This window comes from Haliotis rufescens, unplaced genomic scaffold (genome assembly GCF_023055435.1).
Source record: "Haliotis rufescens isolate VD_foot unplaced genomic scaffold, xgHalRufe1.0.p SCAF_11, whole genome shotgun sequence".
NCBI classification, from domain to species: Eukaryota; Metazoa; Mollusca; class Gastropoda; order Lepetellida; family Haliotidae; genus Haliotis; species Haliotis rufescens.
The window spans coordinates 28132436-28148782 of record NW_025963791.1 but is presented as its reverse complement, the minus strand read 5'-3'; the positions used below and the strand labels follow the sequence as shown (position 1 = coordinate 28148782).

The following is a 16347-nucleotide window of genomic DNA, read 5'->3' as shown; positions in this document are numbered from 1 at the left end:
CATCTCTCACAGGAGGTCTCAAGGCACCAGCATACATTCAACCATTTCTGACAGGTCGACTCACGTCACCAGAATACATTCAACCATCTCTCAAGGAGGTCTCAAGGGACCAGCATACATTCAACCATCTCTCAAGGAGGTCTCAAGGGACCAGCATACATTCAACCATCTCTCAAGGAGGTCTCAAGGCACCAGCATACATTCAACCATCTCTCAAGGAGGTCTCAAGGCACCAGCATACATTCAACTATCTCTCACAGGAGGTCTCACATCGACAGAATACATTCAACCATCTCTCAAGGAGGTCTCAAGGCACCAGCATACATTCAACTATCTCTCACAGGAGGTCTCACATCGACAGAATACATTCAACCATCTCTCAAGGAGGTCTCAAGGCACCAGCATACATTCAACTATCTCTCACAGGTCGACTCACGTCACCAGCATACATTCAACCATCTCTCAAGGAGGTCTCAAGGCACCAGCATACATTCAACCATCTCTCAAGGAGGTCTCAAGGCACCAGCATACATTCAACCAACTCTCAAGGAGGTCTCAAGGCACCAGCATACATTCAACTATCTCTCACAGGAGGTCTCACATCACCAGAATACATTCAACCATCTCTCAAGGAGGTCTCAAGGCACCAGCATACATTCAACCATCTCTCACAGGTGGACTCACATCACCAGCATACATTCAACTATCTCTCACAGATGGACTCCACATCACCAGCATACATTCAACCATCTCTCACAGATGGACACACATGACCAGGATACATTCAACCATCTCTCACAGGAGGCCTCAAGGCACCAGCATACATTCAACTATTTCTCACATATGGACACACATCACCAGAATACATTCAACCATCTCACACAGATGGACTCACGTCACCATAATACATTCAACCATCTCTCAAAGGTCGACTCACGTCACCAGCATACATTCAACCATCTCTCACAGATGGACACACGTCACCAGAATACATTCAACCATCTCACACAGATGGACTCACGTCACCAGAATACATTCAACCATCTCTCAAAGGTTGACTCACGTCACCAGCATACATTCAACCATCTCTCACAGATGGACACACGTCACCAGAATACATTCAACCATCTCACACAGATGGACTCACATCACCAGAATACATTCAACCATCTCTCAAAGGTCAACTCACGTCACCAGCATACAATCAACCATCTCTCAGACAGTGATCTTGCACTGCTAACACATTCTTGAACTCGGCTTGTGGTAGAGCGTCTGCTCGGAGAGCGGAAGGTCTGGGGTTCGATCCCTGGCCGCGTCATACCAAAAGAGGTTAAAAGATGGTACTTGTTGTTACCCTGTCTGGCGCTCATCATTAAGGGGCTAAGACAAGGACTGGTCGGCTCGGAGTCAGTATACTGTGTCTGCGTGGGGTATTCATGTTAAACTGCGGCATGGTATCTCAGTGAGCTAGCACTATAAATCGGCATCAGTCCGGACTAGTACAAGCAGCCACACACACACATGCATGCACGTCGCTATATAAGTGCAATAATCTTGGATGCGACGTTTAAACCAAATTTCACCTCACCTCTTGAACTCGGCTCGCTACAACACATAGCACATACCAGCAGGTCTGTGCAACCATGTCAGCCTCACCTCATCGGGTAAATGTTCCTCTTGTGTTTCCTCAGCTTCCTGAATGGGCATGGATATTACAGGAGTCTTGGGCTGTTCTACTATTTTTTCTTTGATAAAGAACCTGGCCTTTGCTTCATTGGGACCAAAATCTAACCTCAAAGCCAGTGGGATATGCTTTTCTGTTAGAAGCCTCTCTGAAAAGAAAAACAATATACCATCTCAATACTGGACAAATTAGGGGTGACTATTGTGTCTATTTTCACTATTGTGATTGAACTGCAATAGTACCCCACACTATTGCAATAGTATCGTGATAGTTGTCAACCAATGCGATGTTATTGCGATGGTATTAAACCAACTTTAAGACTTCATAAATGTATTAATCAATGTCATATACATGAATAAAGTATTGCAGACAGTGTGAAAGTTGGCCTTTTTCCTCCATGTTGCTGCTCAAAACAACAGTCGTAATTCCAAACTTAAGCTGTAATTCTTGCTAATCAGTGAGTGAGTGAGTGGCGGGGGACACCAGTAATGGGCGTCACACATTGTACCCATGTCAGGAATCGAACCCGGGCCTTCGGCGTGACAAGCGAATGCTTTAACCACTAGGCTACCCGACCGCCCCTCTTGCTAATCAACACATGGCAGGTTTGAAATCTGACTGTAAAAAAACCCGAGTTTTCTGCATACTATCAACAATACTATTGGCTTTCATAAATTCCTATCGATATAGTACAATTGTAGGGCAAACAATTGCAGCACAAAGATAGTTTCGATATATCATTACACTCCTGCTGGACATCATCAAACTAAATAATACTTGGAACGTCTATTCATGAAAAATGTATATATTGGAGCCCTGTTTACAAGGGTAAAAGCAAGATGAATAGCCTGTCAGGGTCTGCCAGAGAACTTCGACACAACAGACCTGTCCACAATGGTCATGGAAAGTAGTTGGCTCGGGGCTTACACCATTCATTCACTCCCGACAGATAATCTGTAACTCCTCGTAGCTTGTTGGTTATTCTCCAATTATCAGTGACATCAAGTGAGTGAGTGAGTCAGGTTTTACCCCACTTTGTCAGATTAATGTGGGAGGAAAGCCTTAAGTGATGTTTGTTTGTTTATTGTTTAACGCCACACTCAGCAATAATCCAGCGGTCTGTTAATAATCGAGTCTGGACCAGACAATCCAGTGATTGACATCATGAGCATCAATCCGCGCAATTGGGATACGATGACATGCATCAACCAAGTCAGCGAGCCTAACCACCCTATCCCGTTAGTTGCCTTTTACGACAAGCATAGTCGCAGGTCTCAGATGTTTACTACTTTGGTGAAACCCACAAGTGCTGAGAAACCTAGAAACCAGGGGCGACCTTGGATTCAAACCCACGTTCATGCTCCCAGTGACATCAAGCATGGGGTGAACTGCTACACTTACCTTCATCATCTGTCACCAAGTACAGCTGGTACTCGTCGGGGTGATTCACAACCTGGAAGTAGCAAATACAAGATATTAAACCTCCAAATCCACTAACGAGTGAATGAGTGAGTTTGAGTACAAGGGACACAACTCTGCACAAAAACTGCAGCACATAAGATGACTGGCCTACCCTTGCCCCATCGAAATCAAACCCAAATCATATAAATGATTTTGAAATGTTATAATAAATGTTGCAATCTTCTGAAGCGCTGACATATCACAATGCCTTTAAGGATCTCTTTTTGAAGTACATGTACGCCAGCAAGATATATATAACGTCGGTTACTAAGCTTCATTGACAGCGTCTTGGAAATATAACCTTATTAACAAACGTTATTAATAAATTTTCGATTTTAAGTGTGATAAAAAAACCTTGGGTTTGGTGGAGAATGTAAACACTCCAGGTCAAGAAAAACCCTTGGGCCCTCGGAGTCCTTAATATCATGATCAGGGGGAATCTAGAACTAACCCTAGATGACAAGACCACACACTTAATATGTGCCTGCAATATAGCTAAAACAACACTTGGTTTAGGGTACTGGGCATCCCCCTTCTCTATGTCTTTGGTACTGAAAACTATTCCACCAAAATGTAGGGTATGCGGATGGCTTATGGTGATACACTTAATGTATGAAGCTAGCATCCTCTGCCACTTGTGACACGGACTGGAGAAGTAGTAGTGTGGCCTTACTTTGAATTTCTCCATGAGGGTTTTGATAACTTGTGAAGTATTCATTGTACTGGCGACAATGACACTGGTACTGCTGCCCAAGACTGGGGTGAACACACTCGTCTGAAACACAACACATGAACATCAGCATCTTAACATACATAGTGTTACAGAGAATATCATGCACATGTCAATGTTAGGCACACTGCATTCACTGGTTCAGCTAATATCCATATTCTAATCAGTTGAATAAGTTTATAACATGGTATTCTCTAAAGTCATAAAACATGAAAGTCTTTCAACAGTATTAGTATTAGTGTCCGTATCTATGTCTCCAATTTCAACCATTTTGTCCATATTTTCCACACAATATAGACATAATAACTATGTAATTCCATGCCTCTGTTCAAAACCAGTCTGTGTTCATTTCATACCATGAAGAAAATAAAACTTAATAGTCACCATTTACTGACTCTCAAAGTGCACCTACATGCCTTATGCCTCTGGTGTCATCGGTGAGTCAGTTGGGTTTAACACTGATCATTGATCATTGATGAGTGTGAGTGAGTGAGTTGGGTTTAACGCCGCTTTTAACAGTATTCCAGTTATATCGCGGCGTGACAGCTTAATGTGGGAGCAAAGCCCGAAGTGATGCAGGTCTTAGACATTTACCACTTCAGTGAAACCCACAAGCACGGGTATGGTGCTGACAAACTTTGAAACATAATTGGGGCAAACCAGAATTCGAACCCACAATCATAGGTTTCGGGTGTGCCCAAGGGAGGCAATTCTGCACAGCCAATCGCGGCGCCTTAGACTACTGGGCCACCCATGCCCCCCATCGGTGAGTGAGTGAGTGATCCTACTGCCTAATCAGCAGTACTACAGTCTTATCAGATCCCGGTTGTGGCATACCTTGACCAGGCAAACCAGTGGTCAACAGTGGCGGTACCATACACCGGTGCTTCTGTGGGTCGCGATCTTTTACTTCCAGATACAAGTATTAATCACAGTCACAAACTAAGTAAAAGCTATCAATTCTTACCTCAAATACTTACTTCATAACTGTTACACCACACAAACACTAATTAGACGTGACAACGTAAAATAATTTAATCCATTGTGCCATAATTGACAACCAGAGTGAGTGAGTGAGTGAGTGAGTGAGTGAGTGAGTGAGTGAGTGAGTGAGTGAGTGAGTGAGTTTGGTTTAACGCCGCTTTCAACACGGCGTAACTGACAACCAGAAGTCGTTACTCATAAAGTTGTATGTTTTCTAATTTACTCACCACCTTTTAGAATGCCAATCAAACAGTTATTATCTACACAGTTGATTTAGAGTTACCTCCCTTCTAGTGCTTCAGCTAAGCCAAACAATTTGATTGGCTCAGTGCCCAGGCAGTATTGAATCACAACACGATTTACAGCTTTGCAGTATGGGGGACAATGGCAAGATGGTCGGGCTACAAACCCTGCTAATTTTAAATCATCAGTGTGGCAGGTATTTGGCCATCTGTCATAAAAAAATGATGGCAAACGAAAGATAGTAAGGGCATTGGATTGTGAGCAAGGTATGATACAAATCGGATTGCACAGTTCGTTATCATCTCAGCCCTAGTGGTCAATAGTATGAGCATCAATCCAGCAGTATCAAAGGCTCACAGTAGTTCCCCCAAGATGATCATCCAGACAAGTACTTGGCTGCTCTACTGAGAATTGGCTTGGCTGCTATACTGAGGATCGAGTTGGCTGCTATACTGAGTGAGCAAGTATGGTCTTACGCTGCTTTTAGTAATATATTCCAGCAATATCATGGCGGGGGACACCAAAAATGAGCTTCACACATTGTACCCATGTCGGGAATCGAACCTGGGCGTTTGGCATGATGAGCGGACTCTTTAACCACTAGGCTACCCGACCGCCCCCTTTGCTGCTATGCTGAGGATTGACTTGGGTGATCTACTGAGAATTGACTTGGGTGCTCTACTGAGAATTGACATGGGTGCTCTACTGAGGATTGACTAGGGTGCTCTACTGAGGATTGACTTGGGTGCTCTACTGAGGATTGACTTAGCTGCTCTACTGAGAATTGACTTGGGTGCTCTACTGAGGATTGACTTGGGTGCTCTACTGAGGATCGACTTGGGTGCTCAGCCAGCAATGTTACTCACGTCATAGTTATAGATGTGACCATTTATTGACGCCCTCTTCCACTTGTTAGGTGCATCGCCCCGATACGCCACTGTGTTAAACTTGCGAAGATTTTTCCGCCGAACAACTCCATCTGTCTGGGATGCCACAATACTGTCATCAAACCCATAGGACTTCTTTGGTGAGGCTGGTGGGGTTGTGAGCTGGCGAAGAAGGTTGGGGACATGTCATGATGAGGAACATACAAATAGTTCTTACAGCACAAATCTGTTTTGTTTTGTTTGTTGCTAAACATCACACTCAGCTGTATTCCAGCTATGTGATGGTAGTCTGTAAATAATCAAGTCCGGGCAAGACGATCCAGGGATTTACATCATGAGCATCAATCTACGCAATTGGGATATGATGACTTGTCAGCAAGCCTGACCAATCACTCCTGTTAGTCGCCACTTAGGACAAGCATGGGTTGCTGAAGACCTATTCTCACCCGGATCTAGTAGATATACAGGATACATATAACAACCATATCTTACTTTCAGCATGTATGAATGTTGGTTTGCTTGACACTTGTTTTGTCAAAGCTTTCAAGTTTGATCATTGGGGTCCACAAATGTGAGTGAGTAAGTGTTGGTTTTAACAAGCCTTTAACACTATTCCACCTGTACCTATGCAGGGAACACCAAGCATGAGCTTCACACTTTTCATTCATGTGGGAATCAAACACAGACCTTTTGCATGGATGAGTCAATGACTTAACCACTGGACTACCCTGGTGCACCTATTAACAAATTAACAGCTTTTCAATGACTTGACAAATAGATGTCCATAAAAAGATCAGATCCTTTATGCTTACAGTTGCCTACTTGACAATGTTTTTCCAAGTACCTGTTCTGATCTAACCTAGAGTGCCCATAAAGTAACCAACCAACTGCAATTTGTCCATCTCTGCTGATGCACAGACATGAGATCTTTAATCAGCTCAGTATGCTTTTTTCTTAATTTTTAAGTATCATATTGCATGCAAACACAAGATTCACAGAGGTACGAATATATTATTGATTCCATCAAAGATGTATAGTTACATCGTGCAATTCAAAACATCATTACCAGAGAATTATCAGAGTTGATTATCTGCCGAAACAGATTCCACTGGGTGTAAACGGCAAAATAGTGATGAAAATTATGTTAATGGATCATTGATGAGTGTGAGTGAGTGAGTTGGGTTTAACGCCGCTTTTAACAGTATTCCAGTTATATCAAGGCACATCAGCTTAATGTGGAAGGAAAGCCCCAAGTGATGCAGGTCTCAGACGTTTACCACTTAGGTGAAACCCACGAGCACAGGTAGGGTGCTGACAAACCTAGAAACATAACCGTGATTCCGTGAACCGGGATTCGAACCCACAACCATAGGTTTCTGGTGTGCCCAAGGGATGCAACTCTGCACAGCGAATCGTGGAATCGTGGTGCCTTAGACGACTGGGCAACCTGTGCCCCCTTGATCATTGACGACACCAGGTGTTCGGAAAGAGTGTAAGTATGTCCTGCTCTGATGATAGCCCCCACCACTCACACCATTAACTTATGCATTTGCAAAAACAAGACAAACACCAGGGAGCATATTGCTGACCATATCTGGAATCCTATAAGTCCCTACCTCGGCAATGTCTTCGGCGAACCTGACACCATTGGACCGTGCTGCCGAAGCACTTCCCTCGATGACTGTTAGAGGTCTCTGTCTGTTGATACGACTGGGGTACAGGCTATGTCGCCACGTGGACAATGGCGACGGCTTTATATTATCACATTGTTCTAACTGGATAGGCCGTGTCACGCCCCAGTATATTCTCAGGGGTCCTTCTATGACGAAGTCCCCATTTTCATTCTGTAAATAAAGTTCGATGAAAAAACTGTTAGTCAATAGTATAAAATGGTTAGCTGGTTAAGATTTACTCACAAGAGAACCTCATTCAATATCTTTAAAACTGTAATGTTGTTCAAAAGCATTTCCAATACAATTACATTTAACCAATACAATGGCCACATAACAGTACAATTACAAATAACCAATACAAATGGCAGATAACCAATACAATTAGAACAAGAGGACAAAGTCATCGATATCCCCAGCAATGGTAATGCTTGTCATGAATAAAAATATGAAACTTGTTTCCATGGAAACTCAAAAAGTATTTGTTAAAACAATCACAATCTATCAAAAGGCAACAGTTCACAACTAGACCTATCCATGTGCTAAGTTTGGTAAAGAAATGTTGTACGGTTTTCAAGATCTGCTCCGGAAATGAGCACTACTGCCATTTTCAGTCAAGTTAAAGTTGTTGCCATAGAAACTCATAAAAATATATTTCTAAAATCCCACACTATCAAAAGGCACTGTTTCACCACCAGACCTATCAAGGTGCTAAGTTTGGTAAAGAAATATTGTACGGTTTTCAAGATCTGCTCCGGAAATGAGCACTACTGCCATTTTCAGTCAAGTTAAAGTTGTTGCCATAGAAACATACAATAATATTTTAAAAAATTAAATCCCAAACTATCAAAATTCACCAGTTCATTACTAGACCCATCTATGTACCAAGTTTGGAGAAGACATATTGTAGAGTTTTCAAGATATGCTCCGAAAAGGACATACTGCACTGGTGCACAGTGTCCATTTTGATAACCCCTGTAAAATGCATTGCAGGGTATCATTAACAAATCCAAATGGCACATAAACAATACAACTACAATTAACCAATACAACTATCACATAACTAATACAATTGGCACGTCACCAATACAGTTTGTACATATGATGCTTTTGACTAAACTCATTTTGAAACATTAAACGTTTCTGAACTTTTTGCCTGCATACATACTTGAATGTTGTGTAATAAAGATCACCAAGATTCTACTTCTTAGTTGACAAGAAACTATGTCAAGACATACACTGTTAATCCACCATTACCTTTTCTGTTGTGATCTGGTGTCGCACCTTCCCCTCGTAATACGCATTATAAGACTGGACCTTCTTCAGCATCTCCTGTCTGAAAAGTTACAAAAGAAATAAATATATATAAATTGCAAGCGATTCCATGGCATTTGATAAGATAACCAAGCAAATTCTTTTTTGTTTAGGCCACACTTTTTTAATTTTATGTTTCACAGATTTCTTCCAGCTTTTCCGTACTAGGTTGGTTGAAATAAAAATAGATATCTATGTGAATCTTTTTTTATTTATATATTTTTATTTTTTTAAATTTATTTATATGAAAGTTATTTTGCCGTGGAGCTAAAACTGCAACTGGCTTCTTGACTCACTGATAGTGATGTAAACATGGAATGTACATGTACAGGTTTTATTGTACAAGAGGGTCTATATTACGTGCGGGAGATAAATATTTTGCGGAAAATAAATATTTTTCTGTTTAATTTATTTTTTGGACCAGCTGCTTTTCAGTTGGGGCGGCAGGCCCATGAAATAAAAAATAAAAAACGTGTGGCCTTTTGAGTGATGGTTTTACAGTTTCTTTGAATAGCTTGTCAGTTGCACCAGTCGCAAGCTTCAGGTGGGAGCAACCCCATCTGATGCATGTTTGCCTAAGCACAACTGCTGGCGGGTCCGGGGAAACGAAGATTAACGTCTCATTCAAAGTTATTGCACTCATAAAGCAACCTGCATGCACATATCTGTGGCAGGTTTTAATCCAAAAACTAAAGCCAGTTTCATAGTGCTTGCCCAATGAGATACCATGTTGTAGTCCAGTCCTTGTTTTAGCCCCTAACTGCCAAACACAGAGTAGAGTTTCAGTAGCAATATGTACCATCCTTTAAAGTCTTTTGGTCTGCATGGTCTGAAGAAGCTGAGGCTCAAACAACCGACTTTCACTCTCCGGGCAGATACTCTTCCCAGTAGACCACGGAGGTGGTCTTGAATTAAGGCATGACTAAGGAAGCTAGGGCTAAGAAGGGTAGCTCAGGTGCCAAGGTCAGGAGGGTACTGAGTAGGACCCAGGTACCCACAAGACTAGTAACCAGGACCCCTGGTTAGTCATGTGATATATTTTTTTATGACGTTAACAATAAAATTTCATGGTTACACTTTAAAAGTACAAGTCGCTAATGTTCGCATTTCTTTCTGACTGTGCACACATTCCTTCTGCTTTTTATATGTTTGAATAAAGACAAAGCTTCATCCAACTTCAGTGTATGCAGGATCAGATATACTACACCTAAATACTTTTTGCCAGGGCACCAGTAACAACTTCCCAATTCAATATTTTGTACCTAACTTAAGACCTACAGTGGGTACCTGGTAGGGTCTGGTAATAGGGGGTCGGGTACCCGGGTAGGCAATTTAGACATGACCCAGTCTTAAAGGAACTAATCACTTCACAGTGAATTCCAGTGCCTGTGAGCCATGTCCCCTAATCATGCTAATAGAGATGCAACCAGGGCAGCCATCATGTACACCTGTGTTAAGCTGATGGCACCGACAGTCCACAGCCACACTGGTTTCCATGTCACCACATGCAGAAGATCCTTAAGACTTAAATAAACAATAATTGCAGAGTCCTAGGCTCCCGTAAAAAGACATTTTTAGAAACTTAAGGTATCAAATTTTTTCTTCCTGGTGTGTTCATTGCTTCACAATGAAAGATTTAAGGCATGATCAGATTTCAAACACTTTCCTTATCTGAAAAAAACATGACAAAGATACAGGAATTTAATTCTTCACTGAAGTAGTATAATGTGATTTGAACTTTCTACAATGGCCTGTCCGTAAAAAAAATACTATCCGATGAGGGATTTCAAGATCAACAGATAATTCTGAGTTACTTGTTGCTTATTCTGTATTATAAATGAGCCGAAATACACAAATGATCTTCACCCAACAGTAATCTCCACATTAGCTTGAAAGCTAAAAAAGTCAATATGTTAACACTAAAATCTACTGATAGTCACATGTTGGTATAGTCAACTGGTTTTTGACACACAGGCTGAGATCCAGGTAAATGCCTGAAAAACCCTTTACTACTTTTGACCCATTACCACTTTGGGGTACAGAGAGCAAATAATTTCTACATAATGTTTTGTGTAGAATATCAAGATCATGAACATGTCAGCCGTTGTTTGTATCCATATAACAATGCGGTACTGTAACTACAATTTGTATTTTCTATTAAAAAAACGATATGTAGGACCTCATTAATAATTGATGCAACCACTGACAGTTTTGTTTTTTGTTGTTTAATGCAACACTCAGCAGTATTGATGGCCTGTCTGGACCAGGCAAACAAGTAAAGGATATTATGAATGCATCAGGCAAAATGGATATCCCTTAAAATAAAACCTTTCAAACAATCCTGATCAGGCTTGTAGGTCACACTGCACTTCCCATGAGTGAGTGAGTGAGTGAGTGAGTTGGGTTTAATGCCGCTTTTAACAGTATTCCAGTTATATCACGGCATGTCAGCTTAATGTGGAAGGAAAGCCCCAAGTGATGCAGGTCTCAGATGTTTACCACTTAGGTGAAACCCACGAGCACGGGTAGGGTGTTGACAAACCTAGAAACATAACTGGGGCGAACCAGGATTCAAACCCACAATCATAGGTTTCGGGTGTGCCCAAGGGACGCAACTCTGCACAGCTAATTGCAGTGGCTTAGACGACTGGGCCATCCATGCCCCCGCACTTCCCATGAACAGACAGCAGTACATTTTGTTATGGTATCTTCCTGCTCCAGCTCTCATACATGCAGTGTTGTAACACCTGGCCACCTGGTCACCTACACAGTGTACAATGTACTGAGCCACTGCTGTAATTCTGTCCCTTTCCATGCAAGGTGCAACATCAGAGCTGCATCAACTTCACATTCTGTGATAAGGAGTACGCCAACACTTAAAACAAAGTAGACAATTTATGGATAACAACTTCTTTTCAAGGCTTGACAACGGTATCAGGATCTATTCTGAAACCTGACCATTACAGTAAATAAAGAAGTTGTTATCCATAAATTGTGTCTACCTCTAAGCAATGCCTATCAAACAATACATAAAAGCAAAATTATGATTTTTTGTGGCCTCAAAATCAGATCAATTTATCACTAAGTGAGTGAGTGAATAGTGCTTGGCACAACATCAGCAATATTCCAGCTATTGGCATCAAGTTTTATCACTTAACACTCACCCATGAAGACTAATGTGTCAACTGTCAATGTTTGTATGCATATGTAATAACCAATCTCTGCACAGTAACATCTTGTTACACAGGAGCAGTGTAAGGATTACGGCCCTCACTGTACGAGAGTCCTGTACATCAACCCTAGTCCCCCTTTGTACTGGATAGCATTCAGATACAGATGGATGCCCCAACATATTTGTTCTTAGATGCTACACCTGCTCAAGGTGCACTTCAATGAATGTCAGTTGGCTGGAAATTGTTTTCCTATATCAAAGAGAGGGAGTTTGGGATAATAACGCTTTCAGCAGTATCTTAGTAACGTCACTGTGTGTCGGCTTGATGGGAGCGGAAAGCCTGTGGTGCAGGTCTCAGAGGTTGACCACTTTGGTGAAACCCACAAGCATGGGTATGGTGCTGAAAAACCTAGAAACATAATTGGGGAGAACCGGGATTCATATGTTCTAGGCACACCTAAGGGATCCAACTCTGCAAAGCAAAGTGAAGGACCTCAGATACAAAATTGTACAAAAACTCTACTCCTGCTCTTCTCCTGCTCTATTATAGTGAATGAGTGAGTATGGTTTTAGGCCGTTTTTAGCAATATTCCAGCAATATCACGGCGAGGGACACCAGAAATGGGCTTCACACATTGTACCCATGTGGGGAATCGAACCCGGGTCTTTGGCATGACGAGTGAATGCTTTAACCACTAGGCTACCGGACCACCCCCTTCTCCATTATAGTTGATCACAGAGAACGATGGAAGGGACAAGAACCTGTGCTGCACTCCCATTCCTCTCATTCTCCAGGCAGCAGAACTCACTCACTCACTTTGGATTAATGTGTCTATTCATGACAACCCCTAAAACTCAATCAAATAATCAAATATGTGTTTGAGCCACCACAGACCAGGAAGTGATCGATCAGATTTTAAATATCGTAACCTCCAAACTGAAAAATCAAACAGACACTACACTGTGAAAATATGCTGTGATAAGGCTCTGATATTACACTTTCTGAACAATCAACTTTTCCAAGGTAAGAGATATGAAAACTGTCAACATACCACTAAACAATCAGCGTAAACTTAAACAACTTAACTTCAGTAAACAACCCCTATACATCTACTTTTTCATCATCATTCATACAACTCATAAACTAACATAATGTCAAGAACACAATACATTTTCCATCTTCCCCAAACCAAGCCAGCATTATACTCAGCCCTTGATTCAAAACTATTGATGTATAGCGCCTCCATTACCTACCTTGCCTGGCCATTCATGATAAGACTAAGGAAACACTGAGACTTCCCCCCTGCTGGCATGTGTCCCGGATAGGGTAGCGATAGGGTAGCTGATCTCTGACTTACTGTACTCTTCCTGCTTAGAGAGCCTCAGCTCTATGCTAGAGATGCTGATCACAGATACGGCCAGTCTCATCCAGGTGATCCATTTCAATCAAACTACCTTATTCAATCTAATATGCGCTCTAGCCCTTACACCTGCTCCTCAGGGAGTAGTGGGGCAATGGCGGTAGCCTTGTGGTTAAAGCGTCTGCATGTCCTTAAGGCCCAGGTATAATTCCCCACATATGTACAATGTGTGAAGCCAATTCCTGGTGTCCCTCACTGTTTTATTGCAGGAATATTGCTAAATGTGTCGAAAAAATCAATCACTCATGATGTAGTGAGATTTTAACACCAGATGCCACTGCACCAACATGTATAGGACTTGTCAGCCACCTCCACGACTACCAGCACCTCTCATTGACCAAACACAAAGATTTAAAGAAAGAAAGGTTTTGAAACGAGCAGCTCAACCAACATGATCAATTACTGAGTTGGGTTTAACGCCGCTTCCAACTTCTTTATGCATATCAAAGACTTCTCTTTTAACAGTATTCCAGTTACATCATGGCGTGTCAGCTTAATGTGGAACCAGGCCTGAATTGAGACATGATCAACGATATCATCTTGAGTAAACTGCATATCATGTTGTACACTGGAACAATACACGGAGGTAAATCTGATCAAATGACTATCAGAAACTAAAAAGTGCCCGCAACAAATGCTATATTTGGGATAGGACTTTCTTAGTAAAGTACAGATTCTCATACTTTTTTGGGTTGACTCCCGTCCATGATTCGAACCCACACTGCCAGGGTGAGGAACCTAATCGCCAGCACAGAAAGTCAGCAATCTAACCCACTCAGCCACCAAAGCTGACAACTGGTAGTCTAGATCAAGTACTTTGTGTACGATGGGACTCAACCCCAAACAATACGAGAATCTGTACTTTACAAAGAAAGTGTTATCCCAAATATAACACTTGTTACATTTGACCACTTTCTAAATGGCATTGTATGTTCATAACAAGTGCCCATCAATGGTGGTATCATCATTACTGCCTCCGGCCCAATGGGGATTCCAGCCCCTGGGAACCTGAGCTGATTGGAAGAAAACACTAAATGAATCGTTGGTCAGGCTTGGTTGGTTGGTTGATTTGTTGTTTTACGCCGCACTCAGCAATATTCCAGCTATATGACGGCGGTCTGTAAATAATCGAGTCGGGACCACACAATCCAGTGATTGACATCATGAGCATCGATCCACGCAATTGGGATCGATGACATGCATCAACCAAGTCAGCGAGCCTGACCACCCGATCCCGTTAGTCGCCTTTTACGACAAGCAAAGTCGCCTTTTACAGCAAGTATGGGTTGCTGAAGACCTATTCTACCCCGGAATCTTCTTGGGTCGTCAGGCTTGGTGACTTGACTGATCACTTGTCATTGTACCCCAGCAGCCCTAGGGGTTCCAACCTCCCAGGAACCCATCCTGAAGCATTTGATTCCACATTAAAAAGAAGAGGTATCAATTCTACAGTGAGACAACCTCAAATTTCAAAACACAGAAGGTTTATCTCCTAATTTGACCCCTCAAAAGACTAAGAATTTGTATCATGGGATGGTAGAGTGTAAAAATACAAGTTGGCCTTTTCCAATAAAAAACATACTTAAAGGCTTTGTTCCAAATTTAAAAGAAGAGGCATCAATTCTACTGTGAGACGATCTCAAAATTCAAAACAGGTTTATTATCTAATCGCCGGCATGGGACACTGCTCATGATATCAATCACTGGTTTATCTCGTCCAGATTATTTACCATGTTTACAGGCTAAAGGTTATTCAGGAATATTGTTGAGTGTTTGGCCGTCCAACTTACTTCAGCACAGAGGGCGATTTTTGGGTTGAGTATGTCACGTTTAACACCTGGCCTGCCCTGGTAGGTTGGTCCAGTACACAGTGCGTGGTGACTGACAGATCCTCCATGGTAAATAAACTACCATATACCAACAATGCTGTGATGAAAGTTGGTGTTTTTCTGGGCCAAATACGGAAGCTGGTATATACAAGACACATACTACTGGCTTCTCAAAGTAGACTTCAATAACGTATCCAATAACCGGATTGCCTTAAAGGTGGACAAATTACCTGGCATTGTGAAGAGGCCATCTCCACAGTTAGAAGGATGTATTACAGTCTATTTAAAGACGAAGATGGAAATGAGTGAAGATGAAAGGTGTGCAACACTAACTCTCCAGCCTGTACATACTGAAGCTTCACGGCTAACATCATATCCAGCAGTGTATAGTCCTTATAGACTTTACAGCCCTAGCTTCAGGAGTGAGTGAGTGAGTGTGTGGACGGGTGAGTGAGTGAGTGAGTGAGTGAGTGAGTGAGTGAGTGAGTGAGTGAGTGAGTGAGTGAGTGAGTGAGTGAGTGAGTGAGTGAATATGGTTTAACGCTCTTTTAGCAATAGTCCAGCAATATCATGGCGGTGGACACCAGAAAATGAGCTTCACACAATGTACCCATGTGGCGAATGAAACCCGGGTCTTTGGTGTGACAAGCGAACGCTTTAACCACCAGGCTACCCCACCGCCCCTTTCAGGCGTTAACACACTGTTTGGTTCTAGTTCTAGTTACCTGACACCATCTACAAGATTGTTCCTAACCCTAAGGACACAAATAATTCTTTGATTTTTATCTATTTTTTTACTGTGAGGCAAGAGCCAGTTTGTATTCAATATTTTAGTCATCTCAATGACTATCTGTGTATTAAATTTGAATGATGTGATTCACATAAAGTGAGTGAGTGAGTTGGGTTTAATTTCGCTTTTAACAGTATTCCTGTTATATCACGGCGTGTCAGC

At 42.0% G+C, this 16347-nt stretch overlaps 1 protein-coding gene across 4 annotated transcripts in view; it reads right to left on the bottom strand.

Moving 5' to 3' along the window:
* LOC124149350 (ras association domain-containing protein 2-like) overlaps positions 1 to 16347 on the bottom strand; it is a 128651-nt gene that overhangs the window by 10933 nt on the left and 101371 nt on the right. For all 4 annotated transcript variants that reach the window (XM_046520883.2, XM_046520885.2, XM_046520884.2 and 1 more), the window contains 6 exons: positions 8917 to 8995; positions 7606 to 7833; positions 5969 to 6151; positions 3819 to 3920; positions 3086 to 3137; positions 1657 to 1832 (listed from right to left, as the gene is read on the bottom strand). In XM_046520883.2, the coding sequence (XP_046376839.2) occupies positions 1657 to 1832; positions 3086 to 3137; positions 3819 to 3920; positions 5969 to 6151; positions 7606 to 7833; positions 8917 to 8995 (820 nt within the window). The remainder of the gene's footprint in view (positions 1 to 1656; positions 1833 to 3085; positions 3138 to 3818; positions 3921 to 5968; positions 6152 to 7605; positions 7834 to 8916; positions 8996 to 16347) is intronic.